The 18,955-nt window shown below is 47.7% G+C and overlaps 1 protein-coding gene across 1 annotated transcript in view; it reads left to right on the top strand.

Annotated features, from left to right (window-relative positions):
- Positions 1–14,978, top strand: part of LOC130374346 (pleckstrin homology domain-containing family G member 1) — a 35,478-nt gene extending 20,500 nt beyond the window's left edge. Inside the window, exons 5-17 of the mRNA XM_056581063.1 lie at positions 1,006–1,052; positions 3,764–3,914; positions 4,985–5,116; positions 6,948–7,130; positions 7,427–7,522; positions 8,031–8,117; positions 8,708–8,741; positions 8,866–8,958; positions 9,155–9,216; positions 9,754–9,945; positions 10,086–10,205; positions 10,445–12,557; positions 12,727–14,978. Coding sequence (XP_056437038.1) covers positions 1,006–1,052; positions 3,764–3,914; positions 4,985–5,116; positions 6,948–7,130; positions 7,427–7,522; positions 8,031–8,117; positions 8,708–8,741; positions 8,866–8,958; positions 9,155–9,216; positions 9,754–9,945; positions 10,086–10,205; positions 10,445–12,557; positions 12,727–13,694 — 4,278 coding nt within the window. The 3' untranslated portion in view covers positions 13,695–14,978. The remainder of the gene's footprint in view (positions 1–1,005; positions 1,053–3,763; positions 3,915–4,984; positions 5,117–6,947; positions 7,131–7,426; positions 7,523–8,030; positions 8,118–8,707; positions 8,742–8,865; positions 8,959–9,154; positions 9,217–9,753; positions 9,946–10,085; positions 10,206–10,444; positions 12,558–12,726) is intronic.
- The last annotated feature ends 3,977 nt before the right edge of the window (positions 14,979–18,955 follow it).

The following is an 18,955-nucleotide window of genomic DNA, read 5'->3' as shown; positions in this document are numbered from 1 at the left end:
GTACACTCGGCCCAACACGTCGCATCACATGTTTTAGAGAGTGTGTGTTTGTGTGTGCTAATGACCCCCCCTGTTGTGGTGGTTTGGTACATGATGCTCTGGGAACCCGCCATGTTTATGGTAGCTCTTCCTATAGCCGTTAAACTTCCTGTGTCCGAAGCATCTTATTTATAGCCAAACACAAGTGTAATTAGACTCCCCGAGTTACGCAACTGTATGTTTGTGTGTGTGTGTGTGTGTGTGTGTGTGTGTGTGTGTGTGTGTGTGTGTGTGTGTGTGTGTGTGTGTGTGTGTGTGTGTGTGTGTGTGTGTGTGTGTGTGTGTGTGTGTGTGTGTGTGTGTGTCATGGGGGAGAGTGGAGGAGGGTCATGATCAGGCCAAGTAAAAAGCTGGGAGGAGGGAGCAGGGGGAGGCTGGAGTCAGATGGAGAAATGAAGAGAGATCCAGAGAAACAAGGAGCAGGACGGAGTCACTGACACAGACGGAGAAGGAGAGACTCTCATTCCAGCTTTGATAAGTCAGGCTGCCACGGATGTCTTTGAAGTACAGAGGGGCTATCGAGGTGGAAAGGGCCTAAATTAAAGGGGCGTCGAGGATGTGTGTGGGGGTCATTTCATCTGAACTCTCAGGAACAGGCAGAACGTACAGTTACATACAAGCTCATCATAAGACTCACCTTTCAGTTCAGTACTAGTAAACGCTGTAGACAAGACTCTTTGTACGTTGACACAGACAGACAGACAGACCGACAGACAGGCGGACATTGAAGAGTTAATTCTGAACACCTGGCCCCTCGCCCAGGCTACACTGTCCTGCACAGCCCTACCCTACGCACACTTGATCAGACTTGTACAAACTTGGCCTAACTGGGTCGTGCTGCTGCAGGCACTTTTGAGACACTGCATTTTTTAAGTAATTTTGCAATGCCTTGATTTGCTTATTTAGCAAAAACGACCACAGTCAAGGTCAAACTCCTAATGTGTTTGTTCTTTTCCTTTCTGTCAGAGTGAAGAATTCCATATCTACACCCAGTACTGCACCAACTACCCACGGTAAGATGGTGTGTGTGTGTGTTCGTGTGTGTGTGTGTGTGTGTGTGTGTGTGTGTGTGTGTGTGTGTGTGTGTGTGTGTGTGTGTGTGTGTGTGTGTGTGTGTGTGTGTGTGTGTGTGTGTGTGTGTGTGTCAGCTCTTCTTCCGTGCCACTCTGTTTCCTTGCAACGGTTTCCAAACAACGTTAGACGCCAGCTTCAATTCAACTGTGTCAGCCTGATGGTATCGCAGCCTGGCCTTTAATACAATAAAAACCATTTCTTCCCTGACTCACATTGTCCTCTGCGCTTTCACCTCCACATACCCCGTTCCCAGTGTCTCACCTAGCCCCATTGTGTGCCTCAATAGAAGCCAAAATGACACCTTGCTTAGAAAAGTGTGTACTGTCAGTTTGGCCGCAGGCTTTCTCTCTCACTCTGTCTTTTTATATGGAGCATGTTGACAAAGTTACAGCTCTCACACTGACAGATGGGTGTTATCGTCGTCCCGCTGACAGTACTTACCAGCTGTAATGGTTTATTCCACACTGTCTGGTGGCCGTGGCATCAAGCCTCACGGGAGACCTGTGTGGGCGGAGTGTGAGCAGAGAGTGTGTGGGTATAAATGTATGTATGGGCATGCTAAGCAAAGCCATTAACCTGTAATGCTGGGTACCCGCTACAGGATAATTTGCCAAATGTTGTGCCTGATATCCCCCTTCCCACTGTGGTCACCAAAGCTCAGATTTCTTGATGGATGCCGAGCAAGTTCGACGCTGTCTCCCTGACTTCATCCATAGTTCATTAGGATGTCCGCCATGTTTGTTTGCGCGAAAGAAAATTCTTCAATCGCGAGATAGCAATTGTGATTTGCGAGTGTGAGTTGCAGTTTTGAGAATCAGGCCTGGGTTGTTGAGGAAGGGAATCGGTTAGTGTGTGGTGTGCTGTGTTGGCCAAATAAGTCACATTAAATGACAGTCTCATGTATCTTTAGCTGTAATTAGAGGAAACATCTAATTCAACATCTAGTGTTGACAGGCATAAGTGGCTGCAGTGGTGTACGGTGTATGTGCGACCGTGTGTTGCACACACACAAATAAAGACATACACAGTTCAAGTTGAAAATCATGCGAGTGTGTGTAGGTTAACATGTGAGCTATGCATCAAGATAATATATTCACTATTCACTCCCTCAGGCTACTTAAAGGAGGTTTCCTCTGTAGCACTGTGATGAGCACTCTGATATTATTAATGAGTTAATAATCTGTAATCGACTGCTGATTTAGTATGTGCGACCAAATGTATGTATGTTTTCTATGTATGTGTGTGTGAACGAATGTGAAGGGCGGTATTGTCAGCTGTTTGAGATGGACTCTCTCCCTCTCACACCCTCACACAGCTGGTGACCCCAGCAAAGGTCACACACGACACACACGCACGCACGCACGCACGCACGCGCGCGCAGACAGTAGGAATGGAGGCTGCAGATGTATCTTGGTTTAACTGTGCTCTGAGGTCGGGTTGCCGTTGAAACAATGTAAGGCCTGTGTAGAGTTGAACTGGAATTTAGCTGTGCACGTGCACACACACTCAATACACTCCTAGACACATTCTTAAATACATAGTCTGAAATGTCTACATTTACAACAGCTCACATTCTATGGACCCTATTTTAACGGTCTGAAACGCAAGTGAGAAGCGCCAAATGCAAGTAGCTTTGTGGGCGGTTCTATGGCGATGTTGCTATTTTACCGGCGGATAAATTACTCTTGCGCCCCCCGCGCGTATCCAAAAAGGGTTGGTCTGAAGTAGCCTAATTAACCGGAGGGTGAGTTTGTGCGTACGTGCAATAAATGAGAGTGCCATCTCCCATCCCCTTTAAGAGTCATGAGCGCATTTTAATCGGACGAGTAGTTATTTTGACAGCGCATTTGCAGTCTCCGATGAGACAGATGCATGACCACATGAATTTCAAACCTCAAATGGCTCAGTTTATGGCCAAATAATATGGCCTAATTCACACATGGAATAGTGATTTCTTACACAACTTCAGAAAGTCCTCAAATACATTTCGGCAAAGAAAACTTACTGTGGTAAGTTTGGTTAGGGTTAGGGTAAAGCAATATTATGCCTGCGCCCTTAAAATAGCATCTGAACAACGCGCCACTGACTTTAAACCAGGTATTTCCTGGTTTGTGGCGGAATTGTTTTACTGAAACTGCAAAATAGCACCAGGGAACGTTTGTGCCAGAACACGCCTCCTCCTTTCGCCGAACCGCCCCTTGGGGCACAAGATCATTCCCTAATATACTGACGCGTGGAGGGAAAGCACTCTGCGTCAGTTGCAAACTAGCAACGACACATGCGTCAGTGTAGAAAGTCAATTGCGCTGGATGCAATATAGGGCCCTATGTCTTTATCATCGATAAATCGACACACACACACACACACACACACACACACACACACACACACACACACACACACACACACACACACACACACACACACACACACACACACACACACACACACACACACACACACACACACACACACACACAACCACTTTCATTTTGTGTGTGTGTGTGTGTGTGTGAGACCCTTGCCTTACATTGAAAGGCTCCATAGAAACGTTCCACATGGGTCCTCCACCAAATTACAATAGCTGAGAGGAGGACATGGCCTGCCGTCTCCTGTGCACCATGTACTGACCTGTGAACCTCCCCCCCAGGTCCGTGGCCGTGCTCACCGAGTGCATGAGGAACAAGGTGTTGGCCAAGTTTTTCCGCGAGCGGCAGGAATCTCTGCGACACGCCCTGCCTCTGGGCTCCTATCTGCTGAAGCCAGTGCAGAGGATCCTCAAGTACCACCTACTGCTGCACGTACGTCTGCTGCCTGCCTGCCGGTCTGCCTGTCTGTCTCTCTTGCTTGCTTGCAGACAAACGCGTGCACAAACATGCACAATTTCACACACACACACACACACACACACACACACACACACACACACACACACACACACACACACACACACACACACACACACACACACACACACACACACACACACACACACTAACACACACACTAACACACACACACACACACACACACACACACACACACACACACACACACACACACACACACACACACACACACACACACACACACACACACACACACACACACACACACACACACACACACACACACACACACACTTTTGTTCTATGCACACCACCAGAGTAATGCAAGAACAGGCAGATGATTGGGTCTTGTGAGTGTAGTTAAATTAAAGTGTATTCCCTTGCAGGTAACATTTGCAGTGCTTGTGTGTTTTTGTGTCTGTTTAATGCAGACACACACGTTGATGGATGCCCTCATTTATTCATACAAGTTGCCATATTGCTGATCATAGTCATTACATTGTTTCAAATACCCTCGGGGAGACATGTTCCGTGTTGTAGTTTGAGTCAATAGCAATGTGTAGCCATGTCGCTGGCTACAACATGCCACCTGGGTGGCTGCTCCACTAGAAGGACACAGGGTCAAACCGGTTTATGGGGAAATTTGAAGGACAAGGATGTATAGCGATGGTGATCCATGTTGCCATGTAGATCTCCCTTAATGTGTGTAGTGACGGCTTGTTTAACCGGTGCAAATTCATTAGTCAATGCATACTCAGCCCTGAGAGTCCAATCTGTCTGACTCGGGGCAAAGTGAGGCTGCTTCAACCAGCAATCCATCACACACACTCCTCCACACACTAGTTTTATGGGTGCTAATAAAGTGCAGATTTGTACCTGGTTCTAATTGAAGATCCCTTACATTTATTTGTTTGGTAATTGTCCTCAACCAATCAGAATCTGGCACTCCTCAAGATCTGCCAATCAGATTGCAGGATGCGGTCCAAATGAGTGAATGAATCCTGGGTCTGTGTGATGTGCAGGAGATAGCCAACCACATGGAGAAGGACACGGAGACCTACGAGGTGGTGCAGGAGGCCATAGACACCATGCAGAGAGTGGCGTGGCACATCAACGACATGAAGAGGAAGCACGAGCACGCCGTGAGGCTGCAGGTATGTCCGTACACACAGGGTTCACTCGTCCCAGCGAGCAGGTACGAAGTCATCAGGAGGAGATTAGTCTCAGATCCAGCAGTCTGGCTACGCTTTAGTGAGCATCATGGGAAGAGTGCGCAGAGCATTAGCCTCGCTACCTGTTTCGAAATCAGAATCAGAATGACTCTTATTACATCTTTTTACAATTCTTAGGCTTGCTTCCTCAACAGCCACAAAGCAGCAACAATGTTAGCAGCAAGATAAAGTAAATAAAGATATGTTAAATAAAAATATGTAAAATAAGTATAGATTACAATAATAAATAATAATGATAATAAAATAAAATAAGTAATAAGAGAAATAAAAGTGTTAAAAAGTAGAGATAAGTAATAAGATGTACTGTAAAGTGTAAGTGTAAAGTGTTCGATATGGAGATTAAAACATTTCTACATGGTGTTGAATTCAAACATTTAAAGGTTTTCTAGGAAACTTGGTGTCCAGACAGATTTTTTCAGCTTAACTTCCCACTTCCCAAAAAAATCCCACTGCGCTTACAAACAACTTCATCCAGCCACCCATTGGTCAAAACAAATATGAAACAAAAGAAAGTCTGTCATAATTAAACCAGTCTAAAAACAGTTTTAGACTACGTGGAACGTATCCCAATGATGAGTGGGACACTAATGCATGAATTAGATGAAAGCAAAATGGTAAATAATCGTCAGCGTATAAGTTCCTGCCGGTTATGGTGAATGCCTTATGGTAGGTGGCCCCTGCAGAACCTAAATGCTATGCAGCCACATCCCCACACACACTTGGCTCAGGCCGAATGTGGACAAAAATTGTTTTTCGGATCTCCTACTGACTCAAATACTAGTGCAACCAAATTCCTACTGGACTGAAACCCAAGTGGAACAAGTCGTGTTTTGTTTAGAGGAAAACTGCCTCTCTGGCAGCGGTGGTGCTTGAGAGCGCCCCGACCGTCTAACCGTGTGGTTTCTACCTCATTCCTGTTATTAAAAAGGGACATTTTTACATCTCTAGGCTCCTCCAACGGCCCCCTTCTTTATAGGATTCAGTTTGAGAAACACGTTATGTGCTTGCCAGGTTTGAATAAGCCTCCCTTTTAACCCATCCCCCATCAAGCCCACATCGCCCTGGCTCTACCGCGGGCCGAGGTCAGTCCTGGACGAGGACATGAAAGGAGAAGTGTTGTTTTAATCAACAGGGAGGCTGACGACGCTGCCAAGAGTGCAGGAATGTGTCTGTGGAATAAAATATCCTGGATCTTGGGAAGAGATTACGCAGCCTCCGTTGTTTTCCATGTAACCGCTGGATGGTCTGTGTTTCGCAGCATAACAAGACTGCATCTTCTGGTATCTTCCACTGTTTGATCTCGGCTACATTTCACTCAGGCGTTATCTGTGTGCGGTAACACTTTAGCCCAAAGCCGTGTCGGGCTAGACTCTAAATGTTGTTTTTGGATCTTTGCCTCAAAAATACAGTTCAATTTTATATGTAATGAGTGGAAAAACCCAGCCATGCAACATCCATCTGTTCTGTGTGCTTACCTCCGTTAAAACAATACCATTCTGTTTATTGCTGGGTGGGATTTGTTGGGAATTGGGATATTGCCGTGATATAATGGTATGTACATCTTTTCAGCTTGCAAGTCACACATGTTTAGAAAGCAATGGCAGCTTGGTAACAATCAATAATAACCAAACTCCTAGAAAGCAGTGGATATAATTGTTTTAATGGTTTGATGTAGGACACATCGGCAGAGACGACAGACATTGGAGGGGTCACCCTTTCTAAGCTTACCCCCCCCCCCCCCCTCTCCCTGCAGGAGATCCAGAGCCTGCTGACCAACTGGAAGGGCCCTGATCTGATTGGCTATGGGGAGCTGGTCCTGGAGGGCACCTTCCGGCTGCAGCGAGCCAAGAACGAGAGGACCCTGTTCCTGTTCGACAAGCTACTCCTGGTCACCAAGAAGAGGGAGGAGATGTACACATACAAGGCTCACATCCTGGTGGGTGCCCTGGTCCCACACACACTAGTGTGTATCCACTCAAGTGACCATTTTACCCATTACAACGGCTGGTAACAATTCAGCTGAGCCTTGGACATCGATGTTTTAGACTGGACTTCGACATTTTAAACTGGACTATCTTCGTCTTGTACTCGTATGTTGTCCGTCTCGTGTGTCTTCAATGCACCGTACCAGCGTACCGTGCAAACAAAGCAACGGGAAAATTAAGTTTGAATTTGAAGTGAATTTGATCTTGTTGTCTGACGGCTCTCTGCTTTCTGCCCCTCCACTGCTAGTGCTGTAACCTGATGCTGGTGGAGATCATTCCCAAGGAGCCGCTGAGCTTCAGTGTGTTCCACTACAAGAACCCCAAACTCCAACACACAGTGCAGGTACAGCAGAGTTGGGAACTTGCAACAGGGCACGTTACAAGCTTCAGCGACTTTGAATAACCTTGTCAGATTGTGTGTTCCCATTACCTGTTGCATTCCTACATCGTCCAATGGGGTTAGTTGACAGTTTTTCAATAGACTTGGTTTGATGGCTTGATGATAGGGTGTGCAATCACTTTACCTTTAGGCGTAGGATGAAGGGTGGTTGCATCGATTTTCCCGTCAGTGTTTTGGTTTTAAACTGTAAAACCCGGGTCAGCATGGGTTTAAGTGTGACTGCTACTCTTCAGGTGTTTGGCCGTTCCCTAGACATAAACGCTGGCACATTCTGAGTTCTCAGCGTGACCAGACATTGTTTCGCTAACTACTGTGTTTAGTGAGGTGTTTTTGTGTAGGCAAAGTACAAGGGCCAACCTCAACTATTTGGCATCTCTCATCGTCTTATTCCACCTACTTTGAGTTTTGCATCTATAACCGTTGTGTGTGTGCTGCCTGTCTCTGCCTCCAGGCCAAGTCCCAGCAGGACAAACGCATGTGGATCCTGCACCTGAAGAGGCTCATATTGGAGAACCATCCGGCCAAGATCCCAGCCAAGGTGAGAACCACGCACCCATTCATTCATTCACTCACTCACTCACTCACTCACTCACTCACTAATTCACTCGCTCACTAATTCACTCGCTCACTCGCTCGCTCGCTCGCACGCTCGCTCACTCACTCACTCACTCACTCACTCACTCACTCACTCACTCACTCACTCACTCACTCACTCACTCACTCACTCACTCACTCACTCACTCACTCACTCACTCACTCACTCACTCACTCACTCACTCACTCACTCAAGCTTTCCTCGCTGATGTTATGAACAAAGAGTGGTATGTTCTGTAACTTTCCTATTATTTCCTCGTGTGCCATTTATAATGCCTCCCTATCTGCATTTAATTCCTTCCTCACAATCACTCTGCTGTCTGGTCATTTGTCGGCCCCCAGCAGACGCTGGGGAAAATATAACTTTTCTGAGAGGAGTCATTGTGGTGATAGATATGGGGATTACTTGTAGGGCTTTTTGTTTGGCCAAGAAATACAAAGAAACATGTGCTCTAGTGCCACCTAGTGTCAAAATGGCGTATCACGCTTTAAGAATTCATACTCTAACCATGGTTTTCATCTCTTGTATTCCAGGCCAAGCAAGCCATTCTGGAGATGGATGCTATGCGTAAGTGCACTTCAAGTCGGCATTCAGCAATAAACAATGAATGGCATTGATGGTGCAACATACACGCCCTTTAAATGTGGATTGTTGGTTTGTTTACCTGTGCGGTGTGCGTGCCCCTCTCCAGACCACCCAGGGTTTCACTACAGCCCGGACGGGGAGAAGAAGGCCTCGCCTCAGACCCGGGACGGCCCCTCCCCCCGACGGGCCCGGCGGAAGGGTAGGACTCACCCTTCAGACCAGTGGCAGTGTATCGCTCATACAGCTACTGTCCAACCCATGACTAAGGCCCAATCTTACCCCTTCCCCTTACCCCTTCCCCTTTGCCCTTTCCCCTACCCCATCAAAACAAGGGGGAGGGGGAAGGGAAAGGGGTAGAAATGGGATTGGGCCTGACTCTATGTGTCTCTCTGCAGAGCCTCTGTCTAAGGTAACGAAGAACGGAAAGCAGAGCGGCCCCAACAACGAGGGCCAGAAGGTACGTTGTGAGGGACCACACGTTGTGAGGGGCCACACCCTGGGGTTGGGGATTTTTACAATGGACACTACATCATGGTTGCATAAAATCACGATGTGTCCAAGTCCAATAGCGGCTCAAAATATGTCTCTCGTTATAAGCACTTGTTGATGTAGGTTGACCCTGTTGGATGCAAGCGATATAAGAGCTACCTAGTCGAACCTACCAACACTAGGTTAGGAACAGCAAGGTTGTTACTCAAACATGCCTAGTAGCCTTATAGTGGACTTTTTAATGGGTTTATTAGGTATACCACAGGAATGGGGAACAACAGTGGTTAGCAGATGATTGTTTCCCCCCTGTGGCAGAATAGAGCACAGCAGCTGCTCACTTAATTAAAAGAGTTGCTAACCCTTTAGACAGGTAAACCGCAAAAATCAATGTTATAAATATAGAGGTATCGCCAAACCCTACTACACATAAACATATTCACACCAATGCAGAGAAACATGAAAAACGAATGTTGACATTGGTCTTTATAAACTTTGTCCATCCCAGCGGACCAGTCTAGGAGCCACCCTGCTCTCCCCGGTGTCCCAGCTGGCCCTGGGCACGATTGGACGCAGCCGCAGCCTCATCAACCAATCCCAAGAGTCCCTGGACCCATGTGACCACTACGAACACAGCGACAGAGAGGAAGGGGAGGAGCCTCACCAGCAGGACGCTGACGACGAGGATGACAGTGGCCTGGTGAGCCAATCCGGGCCGCAATCTAGCCATCTGCTGTCACATGCCCTGATGACAATTGTGCAGACACATTAACCATTGAGAGCTATTTGTCAGTCTTTTGTGTCATTGTCCATCTTTGAACTCCTCGTTACTGTGTTCAGGGCGGCGCGAAGAGGCTGCGGGTCCCTGGCAAGAGCAGCAGGAAGAGGCTGAACCCTCAAGCTTCTGTGGACAGCATAGACCAGTGGAAGTCCTTCAACATGAGTCCCTCAGACCTACAGGTAGGCACACGCAGAGTCAGCTGCATGCCAAAGATTATCATGTAGCCTGTTAGGAGACACGTGTATATAGTGATATCAGTGGTAATATCAGAGGAGTTGATATATCTTGTCTATCATAATGTATACAGTGATATCAGTGGTAATATGAGAGGAGTTGATATCTTGTCTATCATAATGTATACAGTGATATCAGTGCCCCCATGTGTTGACCTCCCCGTGTGTCCCCTTGGCGTGTGCAGAGGGCCCGGGACTGTCTGGTCCGAGAGGGCAGCCACCACCCGCCCCTCCTCCGGACGCCCAACGTGAGCGAGGAGCCCGCCGAGTCCCCTGCCCCGGCGCAGACGGCCCCGGGAGACCAGCACCAGGTGCGCAACATCTGGGCGGACCACCGCGCCCGCCGGGCCATGTTCCCCACCCGCCAGCGCACCATGCAGCCCGACGACGACGAGGACATCTACCAGATGTTCGTGCCCACGGAGGCCGGCGGGCCCGAGCCCGAGACCCCCCCGGCGGCAGGCCCTGAGGCGCCCTCGTCCCCCCGGCCCTGCAGCTGGCATGTGGAGCAGGTGCCCACGGTGCAGGTGGTCCCCCCGCCGGGCAGCCCCGGGCGGCTGCTTCGCCGGGCCAGCAGCGCGGGGGAGAAGGGCAGCGAGCCGAGGCCCCCCGGGACGCCCACGGAGGGGGCCCTCCACACCGAGTCGTCCAGCAATGACATCTCGGGGTCGTCTTCGGCCGAGCAGCTGACCACGGACGACATCGACAACGTCTACGACAACATCAGCTATGAGGACCTGAAGAGCATGGGGCTGGTCCGAAGGGACGAGGAGGGGCGCCCCTCCCGGAGAGACTTGTCTGTAGACAAATGGGCCTCCAGCAGTGCCACGGGCACTCCGGCAACACCTGGAACACTGCCCGCAACACCTGGAACACTGCCCGTAACACCTGGAACACTGCCGGCAACACCTGGAACACTGCCCGCAACACCTGGAACACTGCCGGCAACACCTGGAACGCTGCCTGCCACACCTCAAACACTGCCCGCAACACCTGGAACGCTGCCTGTAACACCTGGAACACTGCCCGCAACACCTCAAACACTGCCCGCAACACCTGGAACAATACCAAGCAAATCTGGGACACATGGCGCTCAAGATGGTGTTGCTTGTAGTCCGAGGGCCGCAGAGTCTTTAAAGGAACCTGGCAGACCCTCAGAGAGCAACAGCTCCCAGGACGGGAAGCCCTGCGAGCTGAAGATAGTGGAGGAGGAAAACATCTACGACACCCTCTGCTTCAGGGAGCCCCCCAGAGCAGAGCTCCGGGGCAGCGCTGAGCGGCTCATGCAGCAGGAACAGCAGGGGGGGGACGCTCTGTTGGCCTCTGAGCCAGAGTTCAGCGACGGCCTGGGGGGTTTTGTGTCCGAGGAGAGCCTCCATTTCGGGGAAGATGAGGGACTGTGCGCCTCTGGCGTGATGCGGTGCTCCTCTGAGCCGGACTACTCCTCCTCGTCTGCGTCCGAGTGCTTCGTCCAGCGCTCGCGCACCGGCGACAAGATGTCAGAGAGGGTGGACGAGATCTGGAACGACCTGGAGAACTACATCAAGGTCAACGAGAAGAAGGCGGACAGACTGCCGGCCGCCTTCCCGGTGGGCTCGGGGGAGGCCCCCAGGTGGCCCTCCTCGGCCAAGAGCAGCCCCACCAGGACCGCCCCGGCCTCCAGCGGCGTGGTCACACAGAGCGGCTCTGCCACCAAGAGCCCCCCACTCCAGCACCTCGACCCCCCAGTCACCTCCACGGCGGCCACGCCCTCCTTCACCATCCCCATCATCAACATCCCCGACCCCCTCTGTGAGGACCCCTCTGAGGAGCGGGCTGAGGCAGAGGAGCGCCCCGGCCCCGCCCTCCCCGGCCCCGCCCCGCCCACCGCTCCAGAGCCCGCCCCGGGCACGGTCAAGAGCATCCGCAGTCGCCTAGCTCGCCTGAGCAGCGGCAGCTTCCGGCTGGAGGACGACGCGCTGGTGGAGCTGCCCCCGCGGCCCGCTACCAGGGAGAGCCAGCTCCAGGACCTGCACGGCCTGTTCCCCGGGGAGCTAGCCGGCCTGGGCGCCCCGCTGGCCTCCTCCTCACTGCTGCTGGGCGAGTCGGTGGACTTCCCCCTGGACCTCATGGACAAGACCAAGAACCGCGTGTTCCTCATGGCCCGGCAGTACAGCCAGAAGATCAAGAAGGCCAACCAGCTGCTGCGCATGAGGAGCATGGACCCGGGGGACGCGTGCGGTCGCTCCAGGGACGAGAAGAGGCAGATGGACCTGGCCGCCATCCTGGAGGAGAAGAAGCAGGGAGGCGCCGCCATTGGTAACGTGGACGTCTTGCTATGTAGCCACATTCACAGTTTGGGTTATGTGGAGGGTGAGACGGTGTAGAATACAGCTGAATCATATTGTTATTTTGCAGTAATATTTCCGTGGGGTTCAGTTGAACATATGCATCGTATCGATCATTCCTTCTTGTGACACTCTTCCAGGTGCCAGGATAGCGGAGTACTCCCACCTGTACGACCAGGTCATGTTCCCCCCTGGGACCAGCGGACACGCCTCCCCCTCCCGCCACCCCGGCCTGCCCTCCTCCCCCTCCATGCCCGAGCGCTCCCTGGAGGACGACTGGCTGCACTCCACCTACAGCAACGGAGAGCTGGCCAGCTTCGTGGCCTGGCCCAACGAGATGGCCTCCGCCCGGGCCTCCTCCACCCCCCAGCTCCGCCTCAGCCTGGCCTGCTCGGTGCCGGCCCTGAGGACCCAGCCCGGCCCCCCCGCCCTCGCCAGCCCCCAGAGGTGGAGCAGCTGCATGTCGGCGCCCAGTGAAAAGGAGGAGGAGCACGTGTACACTACCATCAAGAGACACCCGCCCCCCGCCGACTCCACAAAGACCCCAGAGCACAGCCGCTGTCGCTCCACCAGCTCCCTGGGAGACTGGGACCAGGAAGAGAGGAACCCGCCGGAGCCCGGCTTCGGGGACGCTCCCCCGGCCCGACACGCGTTGGGCCCCACCCGCCCCCCGCTGGGCTGGGCCGGGCGCCAGAGCAGCCTCCCGGAGCAGGGCGAGCTGCGGCGGTCCGGGCTCACCCTGCAGGACCGCCAGCAGGTGGTGGTCCTCCACCGCCAGTCGGCCCTCAGCATCCTGGCCGCCACCCACAACTACCTGGCCAACTTCAAGGATGACGGCGACGATGACGACGACTACGTGGAGATCCGCTCGGAGGACGAGTGCGAGGGGGAGCGGAGCGGCGGGGGGGAGGCACCGCAGAGCGGGGGCGGACCCGTCCAGACGCAGAGCCTGCCCTGCACGCCGGTGCGCTCCTGCCAGCCACTGAGCTCGGTGGGGCGGGAGAACCTGGAGAGGTACCTGTGGAGCGAGCCCCAGGAGAACCAGCCTACCCTGGGCCGGGCGCTGAGGGAGAAGTTCCAGTGTCTGAGCTCCAGCAGCTTCGCCTGAGGCTGTATCACGAGCTGTGTTACCCAACCGGCAGCACTGCGTCCCCGTCAGCTGGGCATCCGAGCTTGTGCAGATGCCAAGATATAGAGAAGGACAAAGAACAAACTAAAGTTACACTTTAAATAGCAATCTCTCAAATGGTATATTTGCAGTTTCCTCCTAGTGCAACCCCAACGACTGCAATAACTGCCTTCTTACCATTGTCCTAACATGCAGTTCAATGATGCCAAGAATCTTGCGTGCGATAGTATGTGAGCTGCTGCTGCATCCATCCAGATCTTTATGCATGTTTCACTGATCTAAATAAACATAGCGGTTCAAGAGATTACGCCCTAATCTTATAACGAAGCTATTCAGTCTTTCTGACGCATCAAGTGCTTCCGCTATAGATTGTTATTAGTACAGCCCAACGGTATTTTGTCCACTGCAGTCTACACAGGGTTATAGCCAAGAAAAGTGGACTAATTGACTGAATGTGCATCATTGTAAAAACACCCCTCCATTATTTATTATTTACATTTTAAAAGGAACTTAACTGAAGCGTTCATGATCTTGCTTCCTAGCAAGTATTGAATCTTTTCTTTTTAAAGCAATTCTTTTAAACTACCAATAAGGTTATTTTAACTGTATTTACATTACTAGTTAACCTTAACCTGTGTAATATAAATGATCCACGTAACTTGTTTTCAGTTGTTTCATGCCTATTAAACAATTCTGAACAGGCAGCTTTCATAAATATGCAGTTACATATTTGCTTAGGCTGGATGTGTGGCAGCACTGAAATAAAGTTTTAATTTTTTAGGAAAAGCCAACGCAAAAGGACGGAACTAAAAACAGTTGTTTATAATGAGATCCTTCGGATTTGAATGTCACCGGACATCGGGCTTGTACAAAGCTTTGGTCATTTTGAGGTTACTGCGTTTCTCCTCACCGTGTTGGCCACATGCTTCTCAATCAGGCCCAGATCCATTTGGGGTATTGTTGAGGAGCCATAGGACTTCATTTGCAGTCAGTCTGCAGAATATATCTTAACCATATGTGTCATCCATGGTGATGTAGAATGTACGTGCATCTCACAATCGGGTGTTATTTAAAACCCATTCATTTCAAAAACCTGTGTTACACGAGGGACCATGGAGAAACGTGTTGCACGCGAGTTGGAATGGAAGAAAAATGCAGTACTGTTTTTGGTGTATTTTATTTTGTTATTTAGTTTACTTCATGGGACACTCCCTACTGTCACGCTACTGGTATTAAATCAAACGACCCCCCCCCCCCCCCCCCCCCCCCCCCCCCCCTTTCACTCCACTCCCCACGAGACTTCAAGTCATCAATGTCAGTCAACTAAATGTCACATCACAATTTAGACTCACTCACTACGTAGCTTGCTTTTTGTTTTTATTTGACCCACAACGGTTACAACACCTACTTGATTTCAATGTTCATTTGGGGAAAAGAAAACTTGAAATCGCTTTGTAAATGAAAGTACTATATATTTATTAAAATGATGGTGACATTTTGGTTTCAGAGCGCAGACTAAATTTGCTTCAAATACTGTGAATATTTCAGTAAAGATTCTATTTTGCGCACTGCATAAATCCAGTTTCTTGAAAAAGACTGCTTTAGATGCTTAGAATGCAACCAATTGCTCGTTCATATCACAAACCAGTTCCATCATAGTCCAGTAAAATGAAGTATATTTCTTGTTATGCCTTTTTGTATTTTATTTTCACAGGTGGTGATTTACAGTCCTCATTGGCTCTTTTTTGCACTTTCCTTTGTTTTTAGATGGATTTGTTTTTCTTGTAAACACTTTGTAAAGATGTACATTTTAGGAGAGTTCTTCATGTATGTTATAGTTATGCTTAATGAGGCTTTAACGTTTTAAGTTATGTGTACTGTATTTTTTAACTGCCTAAATCAAGGAAACAATGTACTGGAGGTAATAAATACATTTAAATTAAACTACTTCAATGTTTTGATCCTTTGCCTTTAATTTTCTTTATTTACTGATAATGTGACTTTCCACTGTCAATCCATCTACTGGAAACTGGGCTCGCACTATGTGCACGTCTATACTGTTGACAGGCTTAGTAGGAGGTAGGCCTACAAGCTCATTGAATTTGCAAACAACAGAACAAAAGAACATTTGAACCTCCTATACTGACCTCCATTTAAAAAATGTAAAAATGGGCTTTCAACTTTAAACTGATATTATTTTGATATCATGAATTTGAAGTATTGAACGACAATATAATTCATTGCCTGCCCTTTATTTGGCCTGTATATAGTATTCAAATGTTAACCTTTTAATAATAATTTAGATGTAATTATGATAGGTTACCTACCGTGAGTATATAATAAAACATAAATCTGCACTCACAATAAACGGCAGTTCAAATTGTAACAAATATAAATAGGATAAAATACAATTATTTTAACAGAATATTCTGGATACGTCAGTCAGTCTATTGTGTTGAGTGGATGTTAAATAAAAATGGTCAGGCAGAGCATCATAGCTCCTCCACCACAGGTCAAATCACTCCTCAAACAGTTTACAACATTGGAATGATTTTCCCTCTATATTATACCCTCGTATTACGGATCCCTGGAGGGAACTGCATAAAAGTTACAATAAAATTCGATGCTATATAGGATTTGGAAAAAATATATACACTAAAAAAAGAAAACGAAGGTGTGAAAAAACTTTGGGGTAAAAAACAACAACCTGCAGGGTATTCTATATATTGTTCTTAGAAATACTTTAACCTGTCAATTCTGGTTTCGGCTCTAGACATGGCTTTCAAATAATTGAAGACATATTAAGAGGTTGCTCCGTGCAAATAAATGTAAAAAAAAAAAAGTATGTATTTTTTTAATTGCATTTATTTACATTTATTTACTTGGTTTCAATGTTCATTTGGGGAAAAGAAAACTTGAAATCGCTTTGTAAATGAAAGTACTATATATTTATTAAAATGATTTCAGGGTTTCAGAGCGCACACTAAATTTGCTTCAAATACTGGATAGAGTGGCGAAGTCACGCCCCTTCTGGTAGAGCTCATGGGACCTATGAGATCGAAAAATATGAATGGGTGTCAATGGAGAGAAAATATTTATTTTCTGGTCCCAGTCTTTATATGCCCTGGATTACACATATGTTGTTTGTGGATTTAAATGATAACTTTTCATGCAAAGAAAACTAAAAATGTTCGTGAAGAAGTTTGATAATTTTAGGTTTTATGTGAGGCCGCTTTGTGAACTACAGCTCTTCGCTGCTCTCGACGCATATGATATACGTCACCACACCCGCACTTTGAACTCGGCACAGAGATGGCGTTCTCTCTGCTCCACTTCACCACTTTTTTTCAAGGCGAGGATAAAAGCATAGAAAGAGGTGAAAACCACTATAAGTCAGGGCATGTGGAGAGTTTTAGTTATGTGCCATCTCTATGTGCCATCTCTGTGCCGAGTTCCAAGTGCGGGTGTGGTGACGTATATCATATGCGTCGAGAGCAGCGAAAAGCTGTAGTTCACAAAGCGGCCTCACATAAAACCTAAAATTATCAAACTTCTTCACGAAAATGTGTAGTTTTCTTTGCTTGAAAAATTATCATTTAAATCCACAAACAACATATGTGTAATCCAGGGCATATAAAGACTGGGACCAGAAAATAATTATTTTCTCTCCATTGACACCCATTCATATTTTTCGATCTCATAGGTCCCATGAGCTCTACCGGAAGGGGCGTGACTTCGCCACTCTATTTTATATATTTTTCTGAGAAATACTTTACCTGTCAATTCTGGTTTCGGCTGTAGACATGGCTTTCAAATAAGTGAAAAACATAGGCCTATTAAGAGGTTGCTCTGTGCAAATAAATGTAAAAAAAAAAAGTATGTATTTTTTTAATTGCATTTATTTACATTTATTTACAATTATTTGGCGACCCAATTCAAATCTCCCGCGACCCAGTCTTTGGGAAAGGTAAGGGATAATGTATAGTACGCCGGTCATTATCGGGAAAATAAGCCCCGAATGAAGGGGCTTATTTTTGATGATGACCGGTGACGTTCTATACATTATCCCGCTTATTACACGGCTACTGGCCAAAACGAAAAAATAACTTCACACAGTGGGTCATTTTACAATTTAATTGTTTCCAACGTTCGTGTTGATCAGCAGAGAAATAGTGTTGAGTGAATAGTGCTGAGTGATACAAAAAACGGCAAAAAAATCCACATTCCTTGACAGCGGTCAACTTAAACTTAGCAATGGTGAATTTATCAAATATAGTTCACCGCTGGAAGTTGTGAAGGGCCCATGCAATTGAATGGATATATATAAATGCCCCTGCAGGGAATTTTTTAACCCTGCCGTTTTTTCCTTCACTGCAATAAAAAGTTTCACTCTCTTTTTTTTCCCAATTTCTTTTTTTAATTTCTTTTTTTTCTTCTATGCACATCCGTACGTTACGTACATATATGATCTACACTAAATATTAACCCAAGAAATATATGAATAACACACATATCCATAGAAACCTAATTTGATTAAACTGTCATTTAATTTTTTTCATGAAAAATCACAGCAACAGCCATACAAAAATATAGCTGCGAGCAGCATTGTGGGGGTCAAGCAGAATAGGACTCCATAAACTAATTTTGCTGGACAGACGCAATCGGCTAGGTGGCTACATGATGACCGTCTCAGTAATTAGTAATAACGACTGCTGGTGGAATGAACTAGAGCAGGGGTCTTCAACGTTTTCCAGGCCAAGGACCTCCATAATGATGGAGAGATGGAGCGGGGACCCCCTACTTATATAATTTATAAAATTGTGTTTTATATTAAACTGGTCCTATAGTGCCATGTATAAATGTACCTTGTTATTTTGCATTCAATACCAAGATATTCAAATAATACACAGGTTCATATATTCATGTCTTTATTTGAAACATGTGCAAGGTACAGTGAGTAGGGTGGCCACGCCACGGCCATTCATAAACATAACATAACATAATGAACTGATACCTGCCAAGATCAACAATGTCTGTCAATTGCATGTAATCATGCATAAAAGCTATTCAAATAGACATTTTTAAAATATAAATCTGGAAACGAAAATTAGTGATGTCTTCGCTGCTTGACCCCCAAATAAGGCCTATGGCATGCTGGGAAATTGAGTTTTTATTTCAGTGCATGTTAAGAGTTTGATTCGCGTGTGATAAGAAGATACATTATCTTTGATAATTCTCAT

Source organism: Gadus chalcogrammus, chromosome 21 (genome assembly GCF_026213295.1).
Source record: "Gadus chalcogrammus isolate NIFS_2021 chromosome 21, NIFS_Gcha_1.0, whole genome shotgun sequence".
Lineage (NCBI taxonomy): Eukaryota > Metazoa > Chordata > Actinopteri > Gadiformes > Gadidae > Gadus > Gadus chalcogrammus.
This window is presented reverse-complemented; position numbering and strand designations above follow the sequence as displayed.